The 16,518-nt window shown below is 43.9% G+C and overlaps 2 protein-coding genes across 2 annotated transcripts; both read left to right on the forward strand.

The window, feature by feature from the left end:
• Positions 1-1,327: 1,327 nt before the first annotated feature.
• On the forward strand, positions 1,328-10,431 carry LOC146991733 (glutamine synthetase-like). The gene is made up of 6 exons (XM_085777839.1): positions 1,328-1,498; positions 8,366-8,509; positions 8,611-8,757; positions 8,931-9,052; positions 9,800-9,999; positions 10,098-10,431. Exons 1-6 carry the CDS (start codon positions 1,330-1,332, stop codon positions 10,429-10,431), a joined length of 1,116 nt encoding a protein of 371 aa, XP_085633965.1. The 5' UTR covers positions 1,328-1,329.
• A 1,602-nt stretch (positions 10,432-12,033) lies between these two features.
• LOC146991734 (D(1) dopamine receptor-like) lies at positions 12,034-13,532 on the forward strand. The gene has a single exon (XM_085791849.1). The coding sequence runs from the start codon at positions 12,140-12,142 to the stop codon at positions 13,514-13,516; it is 1,377 nt and encodes a 458-aa protein (XP_085647975.1). The 5' UTR covers positions 12,034-12,139; the 3' UTR covers positions 13,517-13,532.
• The last annotated feature ends 2,986 nt before the right edge of the window (positions 13,533-16,518 follow it).

Below are 16,518 nucleotides of genomic sequence, written 5' to 3' on the forward strand. Positions count from 1 at the left end.
TTATCTACAGCAGTGTTCTGTGTGTCTTTGTGTGTGTGTTTGTGAGAGGGGGAGAGAGAGAGAGAGAGAGAGAGAGAGAGAGAGAGAGAGAGAGAGAGAGAGAGAGAGAGAGAGAGAGAGAGAGAGAGAGAGAGACCTCAGGAAGCTGGGGTATTAAATTTAGAGTGCACTGTTATGGCAGTCTGAACAATGCTGCCTGAAGGCAAAAAGTAGAGGAGGGGAGATGCAGTAATATTAATACATGCTGCATCAGGTAAAATACAATACAATACAATAAAATACAATAAAATAAAATAAAATAAAAGGATAATCTGTGAATTTGGAAAACAATCTTTTTTTTTTTTGCCACAAGTCAGGTGAGGAATAGACTGTCTCATGTACTGTAAATGTGAAGCAAACAGCAGGTTATCTTAGCTTAGCATAAAGCCTGGGATCAGAGGTACAGCAGGCTCAGTTCTGTCTAAAGGGCAGGTGTCTCCAGTGCTAGTGCTTGTCTTTAGACTCTATAGGAAGTAACGTATGTGCATATTACAAAACAAGATTTAACAAGATCTGTAGAGGTGCTGACAGGCTGCATTTGTTACAGGTTAGTAAACAGAAACACACCCAGTATCATATAGTCCTTAAGTGCTGAAGTTGAAACCAACATTATATAGTTGCTGAAACACCCATCCATCACCTATTTAACACATGAAGGCATGTGTAAATCCAGCACTCACTCTCAGTTATTGTCTATTGGTTTTGGCTTAAACCAACTCCTGAGGGAGACATCACATCACTGCAGTTCAATTTAGAAGATATAAAATCACTTAAAGCACCTTACAGAATAAGTTCAGAACCTCATAAACCCTGACATACTGTAATGGACTGGTTGGGTTGAAATGAGAAAAAAGGGGGCGGGACAAGAAAGAATGCAAAAGCCTCAAACAGCTGTATATAGGTAGGCTTGTTTTCAGGCGTGGCAGTTTCAATGAGTGAGGCCTGCTGTAATCCAAACAAAGGGATAATTTGATTTTCCGTGATATCAAGAACATGAAGCACCTAGTTTTCTACAGTATAGCATATCAGTTGTTTGATGTGTCATTGTCAAAACAAAGAGAATGAAAAAGTTCAAGAGTAATGGTATAGTAGCAAAACATTTTTAGTTGTCACACAATTGATCAGCAGGCTGGTTAAACCTGACTGAGGGGACAGACCAAGCCTCTTAGGTGACTGCATGCTACAGCAATTAGAATAATGACAGTGCTGAACAGGTTTGAAATGCTTATAAGTTAGAGGAACCGAAGCAGCATCAAAGTAAAAGAGTGCTGTGCTTGGAAGAAGATCATCATGTCTGCTGTCTCCGAGAGACTCGGTCTTCAGAAGATTGTGAAGAACCACTATATGTCTCTGGCCAGTGGCACAGAGTGCCAGGTCACGTATGTGTGGGTTGATGAAGCTAAAGAAAATCTGAAAACTAAAACCAGGACTCTGAACAATCAGCCAGCTGGAATCGAAGGTATGATTTAAGAACTAATGAGTATAATTTCCCTTTGTGGTCTGTGTAGTTTGTACAGTAATGTTAAAGAAGAACTATGCAAGTCCAGTAACTTTTCCACTGTTGTCCTAACCCTCCACCTGGTCATGTGCATTTGTTTACAATGAAGTGGTAGATAAAATATTTGTGTAGTTTAAGCTGTCATAAACAAGAGATAATGGGTTACAGGTGCACACTCAAGGTCATGGTGATTTCCAGGGGCAGACAAGAACGGTGTAATGCTACAACAATACCTTCTGCCACCGTCTTTCTTGGATGTTTCTATTCCGGGGTCTTAAGGCCGTGATATACTTGCTGTAAACTATGCGAACGTGGGCTGCCACGCGTATCCTGCGTCGCGTCACCTTGCGTCGATATGTGCGTTCGGTCGCAGCCGACGGACGCAGGATACGCGTGGCAGCCATGATGCGCTCGCGTACGTGTAGTTTACAGCAAGTGTAACGAGGGCTTTACACCAGTGTGGGGTGTGTGGAGAATGAGCATATGCGATGTCCAGTAAACTCTGATTAAGGGCTTTATACATGTCGGAGAAAGTCCAATTCCAATCGCATTATCTGGGCGTCTGAATCAGAGTTGGAGAACTCCAATATTAGTTGGACTAATGCGTTTACATTTTCTTAAGTGTCATGTAAAAACGTACTACCGAGTGTTACGTATTGTATGTTGGTCTCAGGCTCGGCTGAATGTAGCACTACTTTGGCTCATGTGGAACTATCCCAATTAAAAAAATAAGAGCGTCAGTCAGGTATGCTGCTGAGCGACAGGTGTGCCACACCGCGTCAGGTCTGCATGTCATGAGTGTGTTACAGAGTTCGATATGAATGTTCACATCAGTCTTATTTGTCAGTGCTTTGTTGTCATGATAGCAGAGGTGTGGACTTGGACTAGAGACTTGAGACTTGACTTGGGTCAAGTCCCGATTTTGATGACTTAAAGCAGATATCAGTGGAATGTTTTTGTTAATATAAGTCCTAAATAGTCCTATTTTCCGTCAGCAATCACTTACATGAAGTATTTCAGCCTAAACACGAGTCTCTCCGTCACTCTGCTCTGCTGTAACCCGAGGAGAAAATTTTCCTTGTGGGATACAAGTGTTATCCAATGAGGGGAGAGAACGGCATGAAGGGCTGTGTGTGCAGCCAAGGGATGCGCGTGAATGTGGTGACGTAGCACGAGGACCAATTGATGCCTGACAAGGGCGGGGGCTGCTAACTCATGGTGCGTTCAAGGAAACTCGTACTTTGTGTTTTTCCTTCCTGTGAAGTCATACCAGTTCGATCTGGTACGAGTTCACGGGTCGGAAGTTACGAGTGGCCGTTATAGGGAACTTTCACAGACAACAGGACGGTAAAAACACGAGCTACGGGTTACCTGGAACGCTACCAAGTCGTAGTTGTGACTTGAAGCTGTAACTTACGGTTTCAAAAGCCTGCCTTGAACACAGCATTAGCCGAAACGGCCGTGCCGCTGTTATCTGCTTTAAGACTTGCTTGATCAAATCAAAAAAAGACTTGGACTAGCTTGGGACTTGATGCCAAAGACTTGAGACTCTACTTGGACTTGAGAGCAAAGACTTGAATTCAAGTCAAGTCACAAGCAGCAAGCACAAATATTAAAATAATTTAAAAAGTGTCACATCAATTAGGGATGGGGCAGATCCGATCCAGTATCGGTATCGGGTACCGATACGAGTGTAATTAATGGATCGGAAAATTCCGATCCCACCTGCGCAAATTTCCGATCCCTGAAACACATGTGCTTTCATGGTTGTCTGCTGAAATGATTCCAAAAGTTACTCCTGTTGGCTACTCTGCTAGGTGGCTGCAAAAGTGTGGAACGGATTTCCTGAAGGAGGCGTGTGCCTGGTGTCAGTGAGGCCGATGAGACACACCCCCGTTCAGGAAATACATTCCGCTGTTTGCAGCCTGCTGAGCCACTAGCAGCAGCAGCCGGGTAGCATTGAGCAGCACACATGTCCGCTGTTTGTAAATATTTCATGCTCGAAACACCGCAAAGCAAGACAGCAATGTAGGGCTGGGCGATAAATCGATTAATTAGAATTTGTACTTTACATCGATTTATTTTAAGAAAAACAATTTTCTCTTCAACATCCACTACCAACGCTCCCTGCTGGGCTCCCGTAGTTCAGAGTGCGCGCCCCCCGCAACACCTCTCCCGTGTTGTTGCTCCCTAATGAAAGGAACAAGACCGCGGCAGCCCAAGCACCGGTGTTGTGCCAGAAAAGGACTGCCTGCCAGAAAACGACTGACCCCCAGCGGGAACGCCTATCGGGGTGGTACCAACACATCCATGGGTGGTACTTGTCTCTCCACAGCGAAAGACCGCCTCCGATGGAGCGGTCACTTTCTGGCAAGGCACTTTCTGGCAAGGCTTTGCCAGAAAGTGACTGCCCCCTGTTACAAAGGGATGCAAAGAGCAATGTTCACAAAAATCTCTGGAGTAATGCTAGAGGTTCCCTAGGGGCATGTACAGTGAATTTGGTAAATGTCACCCTTTGCATCCCTTTGTAACAGGGGCAGTCACTTTCTGGCAAAGCCTTGCCAGAAAGTGACTGCCCCCTGTATTTCAGGAATGCAAAGAGCAATGTTCACAAAAATCTCTGGAGTAATGCTAGAGGGTCCTAGGTGCATGTACAGTGAATTTGGAAAATATCACCCTTTGCATCCCTTTGTAACAGGGGCAGTCACTTTCTGGCAAAGCCTTGCTGAAAGTGGGGCACCACCGTGTACCAGCTACCGCTAATGACGGCGGCGCCCCGACGGTCAGGCCGGTGTGTTCCGTTCTAAAGCTCGCGGAGGGTGTGCTGTGTGCAGAGCGACCGCTGCATTGTGAATCCGACACTGTTACTCCGCATTCAAAGCCGTGTTTGGTTTCTGCAGGCAGGCTTGTTGCTGAAGGGGGTGTGTCGTTAGGAGGCTCCGAGGGCCATACGAGCTTGGGGGGGGGAGGGTGTGTGTGTGTCTGTGTGTGGGGTGCTTTTTTCAAAATTTTCTCATAATTTTTCAGATTGTAGACCAGGGTTGTCAAACGTGCGGCACGCGGGCCAAAACTGGTCCAGCAGGGAGTCCAATCTCGCCCTCAGAATGAATTTGCCAAGTGTGAAAATTACATAGAAGACAGAAGAGGCATATTATTGTTGAAATTGCATGTATTTTTATGAAGAAATTTCAGATTGTTCATAATATGTTTTGTAAAAGAATAGTTCATTAACTAAACATCTTATAATACAAAGGGAAAAGTTCTTCTTTTTATTTATACCTTATCACTATTATTCTACTGCTCTGGCCCACTTGAGATCCAGTTGTGCTGTTTGTGGTCTGGTATCGGAATAGTATCGGTATCGGCAGATATCCAAATTCTTGTATCGGGATCGGATCGGAAGTGAAAAAATGTGGATCGGTGCATCCCTAACATCAATGTTATACTGCAGAGACATTCCTATAGAACCCAGTCCTGTTGTCAGTCTTGGCTGTATAATTAATGCCAACACACTAATGCCTACCACACATAAAGATAATCTGGCTGATTTTGCCCCGATTTTCCCCCTTCTGACGAAAGACAAAAATCGCCCGATTATCTTAGGCTCTTGAGATTATTTTATGAGATTCTCCTGTGGTGTGTGGTGTTTTAAGATTTAAATTCTCCGAACAATCGGCTCGTAAAACGGTCGGCGGCGACAATCGTAAATATTAAACATGTTCAGTATTTACAATTGTTGGTCCCAACAATCGTGACCGTTGGGATCAAAAATCGGCTTGTGTGTGGGGGAACCCGACAATCCTGAGTCACCGTCTCTGCTTCTTTATGTAACCAATAAAGAAGCGAGCTGACTGCAGCACACGTAACATAACAAACCAGTGTGGCTAACGGCTCCATGGCATGGATCTATATAATACATCCATGCACCATGGCTACCATCAACAGACTACGTCAGATCACGTTTGATCACGAGATTTCTGGCGTGTTACTGTACGTCAATTTTAAATAGCTTTATTGGCATGAGAAGGCAGTGCTTATATTGACAAAGCATATCACAATAGAATATTAATAAAAATGAACAGATGAATAAGTGGCAGAACATTAACAATAAAATATAAACAACTTAACAATTGAGGCGTGGTCATGATCTTTACGTATCATTAATTATAATCGATTTGTTTGGGACTCGAAACAAAAATCTTAGGACTTGGTTGGGACTTGAAAAAAAATCTTAGGACTTGGTTGGGACTTGAAAAAAAATCTTAGGACTTGGTTGGGACTCGAAACAAAAATCTTAGGACTTGGACTTGACTTGGGACTTGAGAGCAAAGACTTGAGACTCTACTCGAGACTTGAGAGCAAAGACTTGAGACTCTACTTGGACTTGCAACATAGGGACTTTCTCCCACCTCTGCATGATAGTCAGTAGGTAGGCTATGCTGAGAAACAGGCTTGTAGCCTAACATACAGGAAAGACCAGTTTATGTTTAATTAATCAAACATTGTTCAATAGCTTCAAATCAGGGCTTCCTTGCCCAGCACTCTGCAGCTGCATATGTGACCAGTAGCAGCTTGAGGGACTTTTGTGTTTAGTGTGAAGTTACACAGCCTATTAGCCTATTGGTGTCCTTTTTCGTTACTTTTCCAGTAAAGTTATACATTAAAGCAGAAGTAAGCGATCCGGTCGTTTTGGCTAACTTCTTGTCAGCAGATGAAGTTAGCAGTCCCCGCCCTCGTCCCTATGTCACCACATTCACGCGCATCCCTTGGCTGCACACACAGAGAGGACCGCCCCTTTATGCCGTTCTCTCTCCTCATTGGATAAAGGTTGTAGGATACAAGGAATGTTTTCTCCTCGGCTTACAGCAGAGCAGAGTGACTGACAGACCCGTGTTTCAGACCAAACACTCTATATATGTGATCATACCTGTCAAGTATCCCGTTTTGGCCGGGAAAGTCCCGTATTTTACCCCTCTTTCCCGCCGTCCTCCCGTATTAGTATTTTCCCGTAAATCTCCCGTATTTTAACCCGCGTTATTAAAAAATAATAATACCCCGGGCCAGTCCCGGCGGCACCCCGGACTGGACGCTGCTATTTCATTTGGGTTTTGGGTTTTACCTCAGAGTGGCCAACTCTCTATTAATCCTATCTTGGTTAGCGACGATGCGCGTGCTCGTCGTCACTATGTGCGAGCACACAGCCCAAAAGCCTACATCACCGCGGCACTGACTGAGGTCCTGCTCATCAAGCCTGACGGGCCGACCCGCGGTTGTTGAAAAAAAAAAAAAAAAAAAGACTTGTATTTTCGCGCGGCTCGAACCAGCGCGTCCACACCCCATGGTCCACACCAGTCGAGTTGTGTCGTCCATGCTCACTTAACCCAAAAGAACAGCTAGGCAGCCCAGTCCAGAGAGCAACAGAGAGGGACAGCAGAGTAACAGGTGTGTGTGTCTGTGTCTGTAGCCTACCTGCTGTAAAAGACAGGGTAATTCTATAATCATAGAAGGCTGAAAATCCCTGGACATATCTGCTCAAATTATTCAGCAGTATAAAGCTGAAGCATGTGTGGGCCTTCTGTAGATATCTGACAGTAGCTCCAGCTATCAAAATACAGATGAGAATAGGGCAGAAGTTGTGGAAGAAGACAGTGTGGCCTGAAAGAGCTTCATGGGCCAAAAGATTTTTAAAAATGAGTTTTGTTTTTGCCCACCAGCCACAGCTCCACACTAAACCAGTTCTGAGTTCACTTTAATACACTTAAGCCATTCTTGCAGTTACAATGATAGGAACCTCAGTCAGTACTGAATCTGCTTTAAAAGAAGAAGAAAAAACTGAAGCAATGTTGTCTTTTCCCTCTGTTTCTCCTCAGAGTACACCAGAATGCCTCATTTATGTGTTAGAAAAAAAAACAAAAAAAACATTATTGTTGTTGTGAGTGACTATTGAGGTCAGGCACACCTGGATTAATCAGTTTGTCCAATAATGGCAGATGGGCTGGCTGAAGATCAGGAAGTAGTGTGCAGCTGTGCATAAAGCCAGTGATTTGAGCTTTCTTGTCTTAAAATGTAAGGGATACTGGAGCTTGGTTGGGGTGGCAGCACTGTTCGCGGCGGGTGCCGGGAAAATTTCCCTTATTTTCAAATCCAAAACTTGACAGGTATGTATGTGATTGCCGTCGGAAGATATAACTGTTTAAGATTTATATTAACACAAACATTCCGCTTACTTCTGCTTTAATCTTTTTTTCTCCTTTTCCATTAATAATGCCATCTATGATATACAAATACAATACAATGTATCACTAATGTCATTCACATTAGTCAACTTCACACATTGCTATGAAAAAAAGGAACTTCGGGGGGCTAATTTGGCCACCATCTTGGATTTTCACATGTCCAATTGGACAGATTTCATCAATAGGCCCTAGAGAACAACCAAACCAAATTTCATGCTTGTATCATAATTTGCATGATTTTTCTGTTATCTACTCCACTATTAGCAGTCCCCGCCCTCGTCATGGATCTATTGGTCCTCGTCCCTACGTCACCACATTCACGCGCATCCCTTGGCTGCACACACAGCCCTTTATGCCGTTCTCTCTCCTCATTGGATAAAGGTTGTAGGATACAAGGAAAGTTTTCTCCTCGGCTTACAGCAGAGCAGAGTGACTGACAGACCCGTGTTTCAGACCAAACACTCTATATAAGTGATTCCCGTCGGAAGATATAACTATTTAAGACTTACATTAACACAAATATTCCGCTTACTTCTGCTTGAACATCTTGCACAACTTATAAATATGGTGCCTATTTTGTCTCTGCTGACAGATATACCAGAGTGGAATACTGTCTGGACTGAGAAATTTGTCGAAGTCAAGCTGGTCCCGGTCCGGATGTTTCGAGATCCGTTCACTCTTGACCCCAATAAGCTTGTGCTGTGTGAAGTCTTTGACTACAAGAACAATCCCGTTGGTAAGTGGGCCGATTACTTTTTTCAGCTACACTTTGAACATGAGAACATAAATGTGGTTGATGTTGTGTGTTTGTGCCTGTTGTTTGATTTTTGAACACAGGGAAGGATCGACGTTCACAGTGTGTCGAGGTAGAGGAAAAGGTGAAACACTTTGAGCCCTGGTTTGGGATGGAGCAGGAGTACATGCTCTTTGATGTGGATGGAAAGCCCTTTGGCTGGCCTCCCCAAGGAATTTCATCTACAGGAGGTAAAAATATTAGAAGTAGAAAAACACATTGTGTATAGAAAGTGTTATGAAGTCATCTTTATAGTCTGAAATGAAATATGATAGATTGGCAGTAACGGTTCAAATTGTAACTTTGCCTATTATGTGTAACTGTTTACTCATCAATTAATCATTTGTGTGGGTTTTGCTCCTAGTGTCCAATGCTGTCGGCATTAACAAAGTGTATGGAAGAGACATTTGCATGAGTCACTACAGAGCCTGCCTTTATGCTGGTGCGAAAATCTGTGGCACCAATGCAGAAGAATTAGCCTCCCAGGTAAGATCAGGTCTGGCTGGTTTTAAACAATTTTAGCAATTTTACATGCTGTTTGTGTGTGTGAGCGACGTACAGTATGTGTGTGTACATTTCCAATATGCATTTTTGCTATTTAGCAATTCATGATACGTTTTATGATTCAAGTGTCTGTAGTGTAGACTGGTAGTGCAGTGATTTCCTTTCTGTATCTACACTGTGAGGGGTGCAATAAAGACCAGAATGAAAGAAAGACTTTTTTTTGCCCCACATGTCTGAAATGAGTGGGCTGAAGTTAAAAACTTATAGTCCCACTCCCACCCCTTCTCCTTAACTCAACCAAAATAATTTTTATCCGGCTTCCTTGAAATGTTCTGCTATTCAATAATAATACAACTAATACAATTTATCAAATTTATTTATCAAATCCATAATTTCTTAAGATGTAAGTTTTGCCAATAATACTTCTAGTAAGTAGTAAACCAAGGAGGACAAAACAAAAACAGCAAACCGACTATATAAATACACAGTAAGTAAATAAATGAATAAATAAATAAGAGATAAACTGCAAGCTTTCTCTTACAGTGAACATGTTTTGAATATTTTACTCTAAACTAATAAATGCCAGGTAGATCAATAAATAAAAAACAACAACAATCTGAAATCAAAATTGAAAAATCAAAATCATGATTAAAATTTGATTAATTGCCCAGCCCTAGCTTAAAGTCCCATGCAAATTACACTCAGTTGATTGTTGTCTGATTGTGACAGTGGGAGTTCCAGGTCGGCCCGTGTGAGGGGGCTGAGATGGGGGATCATCTGTGGATGTCCCGCTACATCCTGCACCGAGTCTGTGAGGACTTTGGGGTTGTTGCCTCCTTGGATGTTCAACCCATTAAGGGAAACAGTAACACATCAGGCTGTCACATCAACTTTAGCACCAAGGAGATGAGGAGCGAAGGGGGACTGAAGTAAGTTTAGTCTTTCTCACTCACTCACACACATACACACAATATTTAATGTTCTGAAGATAAATATATGCTGTTTGTTAATCTCTGGGATGTTACAGGCACATAGAAGAAGCCATTACAAAACTGAGCAAGCGTCATTCGCAGCACCTCCGTGTCTACGACCCACACGGCGGCACTGACAACTTGGTTCGCCTCGCGGGTCAGAGCACTACCTCCAGTTACCATGAGTTCTCTGCAGGTACGGCCTGTCGTAATGTCAGTGTTCGTATCCCTGGCCATGTTAGCCACATGGGCTGCGGGTACCTTGAGGACAGACGACCCGCTGCCAACTGCGACCCCTATTCAGTGGTTAGAGCCCTGATCGAAACCTGTTTCCTGGGAGTCACTGACGAAGATGAATGTGAGGAGGAAAAGAAGACCGAGTCGGCCTGAAGAGGGAGGAAATGCATCCAAGACACCACAAAGCACACTTACTGAACTTAACAAGTAGTTAATGCCTCTGTGACATTATTAAGACCCCGGACACTTTTGCCAATTCAAATTCAAGAGGTTTGTGTCGCAATAATGTAATAATAATAAAAAATGTTACAAATCAATCCAACATCAGGCCTGTTCTTCCTGTAAACACATGGAGTCTGGCCATGTTTATCTGTACACTTGTTTGACAAAAGCAAACACACGTGCCTTCCTACATCAGTGTTTCTGGCAGTAATCCTGATGAACTGTTGCAGAAGTAATAGATTTAGTAGCAATGGAACAAGCAGCTTATGGCCTCCGACAAAAATCACACTGGACAACATGAATTGTGCACATATAAATGCACATTAATCAGTTATATTACATGCCCAAGAAAGAGGCATGGGTCTATGATTTAAAAATAGCTCCTCCTCTACAAATGGTTTAGGAAATGGCAACGTTAGAGATACAAATTATTAACAATGAGATTATAATGCAACAGCAGCATTAACTTACATATTAAAGACGTAGACACAAATCTTGATGTGGTTTTCCACGTTTCCATAGATTTTATATTTTTGATCAATCGTTTTTCAATGATCATGATCGTTTTTGGAGAAACTTCGAGATTATAATGTATGTGTATTGCACAGCATGTTCAGGCTGGAGTGGACATCATCAGCTTGAGTAGAAGAAGTTGATGATTTTTGCCACAGTTGTAGACAAAGTTATCATCTTTCACACAATGTGCTCAAAAAAAGCAAAAAAAGAGACTTACACAGTTTGCTATAAGCCTGTGAGTATAGCCGGTCCCATCCAGTTGCCCATTGTCCCCCCATTACTGTAACTCCTACACAAAATTTGGAGTAGAATTTCCAAGATTGTTCTGATAGCAACTGTGAGACTTTTCCGAGGCACAAAATCTCCCTTATTTAAAATTTTATTTATTTAATAATTCAGTTTTTCCAAATTTCTGCCCCTGTGTCCTGCATCTCTGACACAATAAAAACCAAAAAAGGTAGAGTCACGCTCCATGCGTCCCAGAGACACACCTCATTTTGACTCTGGGTACCAGACCGTACCAGGAGAACAGATTTCATATTTGTTATTTAATCTTAAAAGCTCTCTTGTACATTCACCAACTCTGTTTCTGATTGAGACTGGGCTGTTATTTGCTATTGCACCTGTCTCTCTGACCCAGCATTAGGCAGATTTGTTTTCTCTTGTTTGAATCATTGAATTATGTTCTAAAATGTGAAGCACCAGCTTGTTCTGAAAGATCCAGGATTCAGCTCATTCTCACTTTAAACGAGTCCATTCACGTTATTCTTATGGGAATTAGGAGAAATGGGACAAAAGCACTGACATGAGTGAGGGGACATAAAACAAACACGCAGTATGAAACTATATAACCACAGAGATCTCGGCTGAGCACGTTTGCCTCTTGAGATGGCAAACTTCTCTCTGCCCCGTGCGCCTCTCTTGTCAGCCGTGAGTAGCAGCTGGTGGTGCATGTGGTCCCCAGTAAATCTGCTCTGCGCTCAGAGCGGTGGTACAGAGCAGCCAGGACGCGCGGTGAATACGCTCCGACTATTTCGCCCCTTTCGTTTTCAGCGTTAATAGCAGCAATGGATGAAAATCCCATCCTTTATCTTTGACTTATTGTCGAGCGCAGGACCCGGCGATGAATAATACCACCGGCTTGGCACTGGTAGGGGCTGATAGCGAGGAGGAGTTACCGGCACACCGAGCCCTAACGGGATGTGTCCTGGCGCTGCTGATCATTTGGACGCTTTTTGGCAACTTCACCGTGTGCGCAGCCGTTTATCGCTACCGGCACCTGCGCGCCAAAGTTACCAACATCTTCATCGTGTCCCTGGCGCTGTCGGATCTCCTGGTCGCCGTGCTCGTGATGCCGTGGAAAGCAGTGGCCGAAGTTGCCGGTTTCTGGCCGTTCGGCGGGTTCTGTAAAACCTGGCTGGCCTGCGACATCATGTGCTCCACGGCCTCCATCCTCAACCTGTGCGTCATAAGCGTGGACAGATACTGGGCCATCTCCAGCCCGTTCCGCTACGAGAGGAGCATGAACAAGAAAGTGGCTTCCGTTATGATCGGAGCGACCTGGACGGTGTCCGTGGTCATCTCCTTCGTCCCCGTGCAGCTGAACTGGCACAGGGCGGACATCGGTGACGCGACAGCCGGAGACTTGGCGCCTGACGGTCAGGGCATCGACGGCAGCTGCGACTCCAGCCTGAGCCGCACTTACGCCATCTCCTCCTCCCTCATCAGCTTCTACATCCCCGTGGCTATCATGATCGTCACATACACCCGCATCTACAGGATAGCCCAGATGCAGATCCGGATGATATCCTCCCTGGAGCGTGCGGCGGAGCACGCGCAGAATTGTCAATCAGATGTGAACCCTGAACTATGTCCTCACCTGTGCCCGGAAATGAGTGCCAACCCCTATCACTCCCACATCGCCCTCCATGCTGATTCTCAACCCCCCAACCAGTCGCACCGGGAGCTCAGAGTCTCCATCAGGAAAGAGACTAAAGTCCTGAAAACTCTCAGCATCATCATGGGTGTGTTTGTCTGCTGCTGGCTGCCATTCTTCATCCTGAACTGCGCTCTGCCCTTCTGCCCCGGACCAGGGGCCCCGGGGGCGCATCGAGGCCCCCACTGCGTCAGTGAAAAAACATTTGACGTCTTCGTGTGGATCGGCTGGAGCAACTCATCTCTCAACCCGGTCATCTATGCGTTTAACGCGGATTTCAGAGACGCCTTTCTGCGCTTGCTGCGCTGCAGCGGACGGGGCTGCTGGGCCGCCGTGAGCGCCGCGGTGGAGACGGCGCTGGCCAGCAACGAGGCCGGGAACCTGAGGCAGGAGAGTCCGCTGACCGCGAAGCTGGGCGTCTCATGCGCCACGAACACCAGGGGAAGCCAGGACAGCGGCAACACCACGGTGACTGTGTGTTACCACAGAGCGACAGCGTCGGAGCAGGTGATGGACACTGAAGAAAGCAACGACACAGACAGACTGGGCCAGATACCGATATGAGAGACGCACCTTTAGGATAGGAGAGGTCAGGAAGCAGGTCAAATACCCCAGGGATGCACAGGGAGCACATGAAACAGTGAAGTTCAGGGACTAACAAAAAAACATTAAAAAAAAAAAGGGAAAGTGACAACTGCACCCTACACCCAGTGCATATGGAAAACACAACATGTCCTTTTCTGTCTTGTGGATGTTTTTACATGAACATAACCACAAGTCTGGATAACTGTGGAGCTATCCTTCCTATTTATCTTTGAGCTACTCATAGCCTCATTTTTGTTTGTACCCCACAAAGTGTTTTGGCTCAAAATGTGTTGTATGAAATGTATTTTATAGTAGTAGTTTGAAGAACTCAGTGAGGACTACCTCTCCTTTTTTTATATATATAATGGACTTTATGCACAGTTCCACTACTTCCTGAAATAAGCCAGCTCGTTTATTTCCTGTTTTACATTATTGGACCAACTAATTAATCCAGGTGTGTCTGACCTCACAACAATGGTCAGGCACACCTGGATTAATTAGTTGGTCCAATAATGTAAAACAGGAAATAAACAAGCTGGCTTATTTTAGGAAGTAGTGGAACTGTGCATAAAGCCAATTGATCTATGAGATGTATAGGTACAGTGAGGCCCTACTGTAGTGAGAGGAGGCTTGTTGGACAGTTTTCACAATTGGTTATCTGTAACCTCAGCAAAATGGTCAAAGGCAACTTCATTGCTGCTGTATGTGAGAAGCAGTCACATAGTATGACGACAAAGGTGCGAGGCAGATGCCTGCGGTCAAGCAAGCCGGAGCTGGTGTATATGTTTCTCACTCTGTGTTAGATTAGATTAGATGTTGTACATGGATGATAAAACACCTTGAATTCACAGTGCTGAAGTAACTCTGGGCAAATTCTCAGATGAAGCTAAACATCAAACGTGAAAGTGAAATGATCTCACTCACTTCTAGATGGAAAACACTAAACTTTGGATCTACCAGCGAGGGACATGGTTATGCAGTTTAGCCATTCAAAGCCAAATCACTGGCTTTGCTCTCTCTCTCTCTCTCTCTCTCTCTCACCCCATCACGGAAAGAGAGCTACCAGAGGTCAGGATTTCTCTGAATCTCTAGAAATGGGATTATGTAAGTAACTCACATTAGCACCCGTCAGCTGTGCATCTTGGTGAACGCAGTGTGCACTCTGTTTCCCCCTCTCTATCTCCTGAAAGAAACAAACATGAATAATTTGTAAAGGTTGTTCCTGTGAAAGATGCCCTGACCAGTGAGAACAGAGGCTTTTATGGCGACAACCCACAAAAACACAGGATGTGATTATTGTTTATGCAGCCAGGCTGATGACTGAAGCCTGGAGACCAGATTTGCGGCGTCATATCCTCTGTGATGAACTCTCTACTGATTAACATCTGCTCGTTGTTGTTTAATGAGACTTCCTTGTTAGTGTTAAAAATGAACGCGTGTGTTATAACCTCAAGGAGCCACAAGCCTTAATGGAGTCAACAAGAATTAAGAGCTCATCCTGAGCACTAAATATTTTCTTAGTGGTTGTGATTACAGTAAATTAAGATTGAAAGAAATTGTACTTTTGGTAAATATACTTATTTGCATTTTTGTTGAGAGTTACACATCGGACATCATTTGTTTTAATAAAAAGAGTCAAGTTGCCTAGACTACATCTGTAGGCAAACATGCACTTTTAACAGAAACTTGTATCTGAATTTTGAACCTACGTCCTGACCATCAATCAAGAAATCACCTTGTTTAATGTGTAGATCTGCGGGTGTGTGTGTGTGTGTGTGTGTGTGTGTGTGTGCGCGTGTGTGTGGGAGTTGGCTCCAATGAAAGTCACTAATATGACTCTTGACAACCATGCTAGATAGCTATGTTTAGAGAAGCGTAATTGCAGCATTAGTTGACAGAAGTCAATATGTTGTCTAAAGGAGAAATACAGATCATGGTTCTGCCCAAGGGTAACAATTTCCACTCAGCTCATATCATTTTTAGCTTTGCAAGGGTTTGGTGCAGAGCTATTGAGAGCACTTACTAAGTAATCCACAGAGAGCAGACTCTAGAAATTATTATTTTTTTCACTTGGGATTTTTAACCAATTAAATGATACAGCTATAACATGTTAAGTAGGAAAGCTTTTTTTGGTGCCAACTCTTGGCTAGAAAGCAAAAATAATTAAATGTCCAAAATGTCAAACTGCTTCCCTTTCACTAAATATAGTTAACACTTGATGTATGATCTGTAGGCACCAGTGATAAAATGTTTGTGCTCATCTTGATTATGCAGGAGTGTGAAGACACAGAAATCGTAGGCTATATACTGTTTGATTGTTTCCAGATGGGAAGCGTGTGTGCGGCCTTATGGTATCCACGACGTAATGGGCTTGTAACCTACATAGAACATCCATCAGCTGTAGGCGGCTCCATCTGTATGTAAGAATAGACACCATACCAAAGACGATTAATAAAACAGAGGTCAAATGAATTTTTTAAAGTGTGTTTCCCATTTACAGGAGTTGCATGTAGGTTACTGAGTGAGAAAAGTCATTACAGGCCTGACTGGAACGCAGTTCAGAGAGAAGTGTGCAAGGGTCGTTTCTCTGAGGAATTAAAAAAGTGATTACCTCAATTAATACTGACTGACTAATGACTGCCCTTTTACTATTCTGTTTTCATCTCATTCTCATGTAGTCCGAAAAGAGCTCAGTGCATTAATATGTCTCCCAGGGTGGTTGTGTTCACCTGGGTTTGCTTTTAATGGGCCTCAAATGAGTCCTGGAGGGCACAGGTAAGAGATGTACAGAGAGAGGAGGACTCCCAGCAGAAAGACCAGAGAAGAACCGGTTATCAGCTTACTAACTATCAAACACAGACACAATCATGGACAGTGTTGTGTCGTCGTCACAGATCGTATAATGAGTTGTGTGAGGACAAATCCACAGAGATAAAAGTCAGGACCCCATTCACACGTATGGCTGAATAATGTATTTTCTT

The sequence above is a fragment of the Trachurus japonicus genome, chromosome 1 (assembly GCF_045865225.1).
Source record: "Trachurus japonicus isolate A0001 chromosome 1, Traja_1.0".
Lineage (NCBI taxonomy): Eukaryota > Metazoa > Chordata > Actinopteri > Carangiformes > Carangidae > Trachurus > Trachurus japonicus.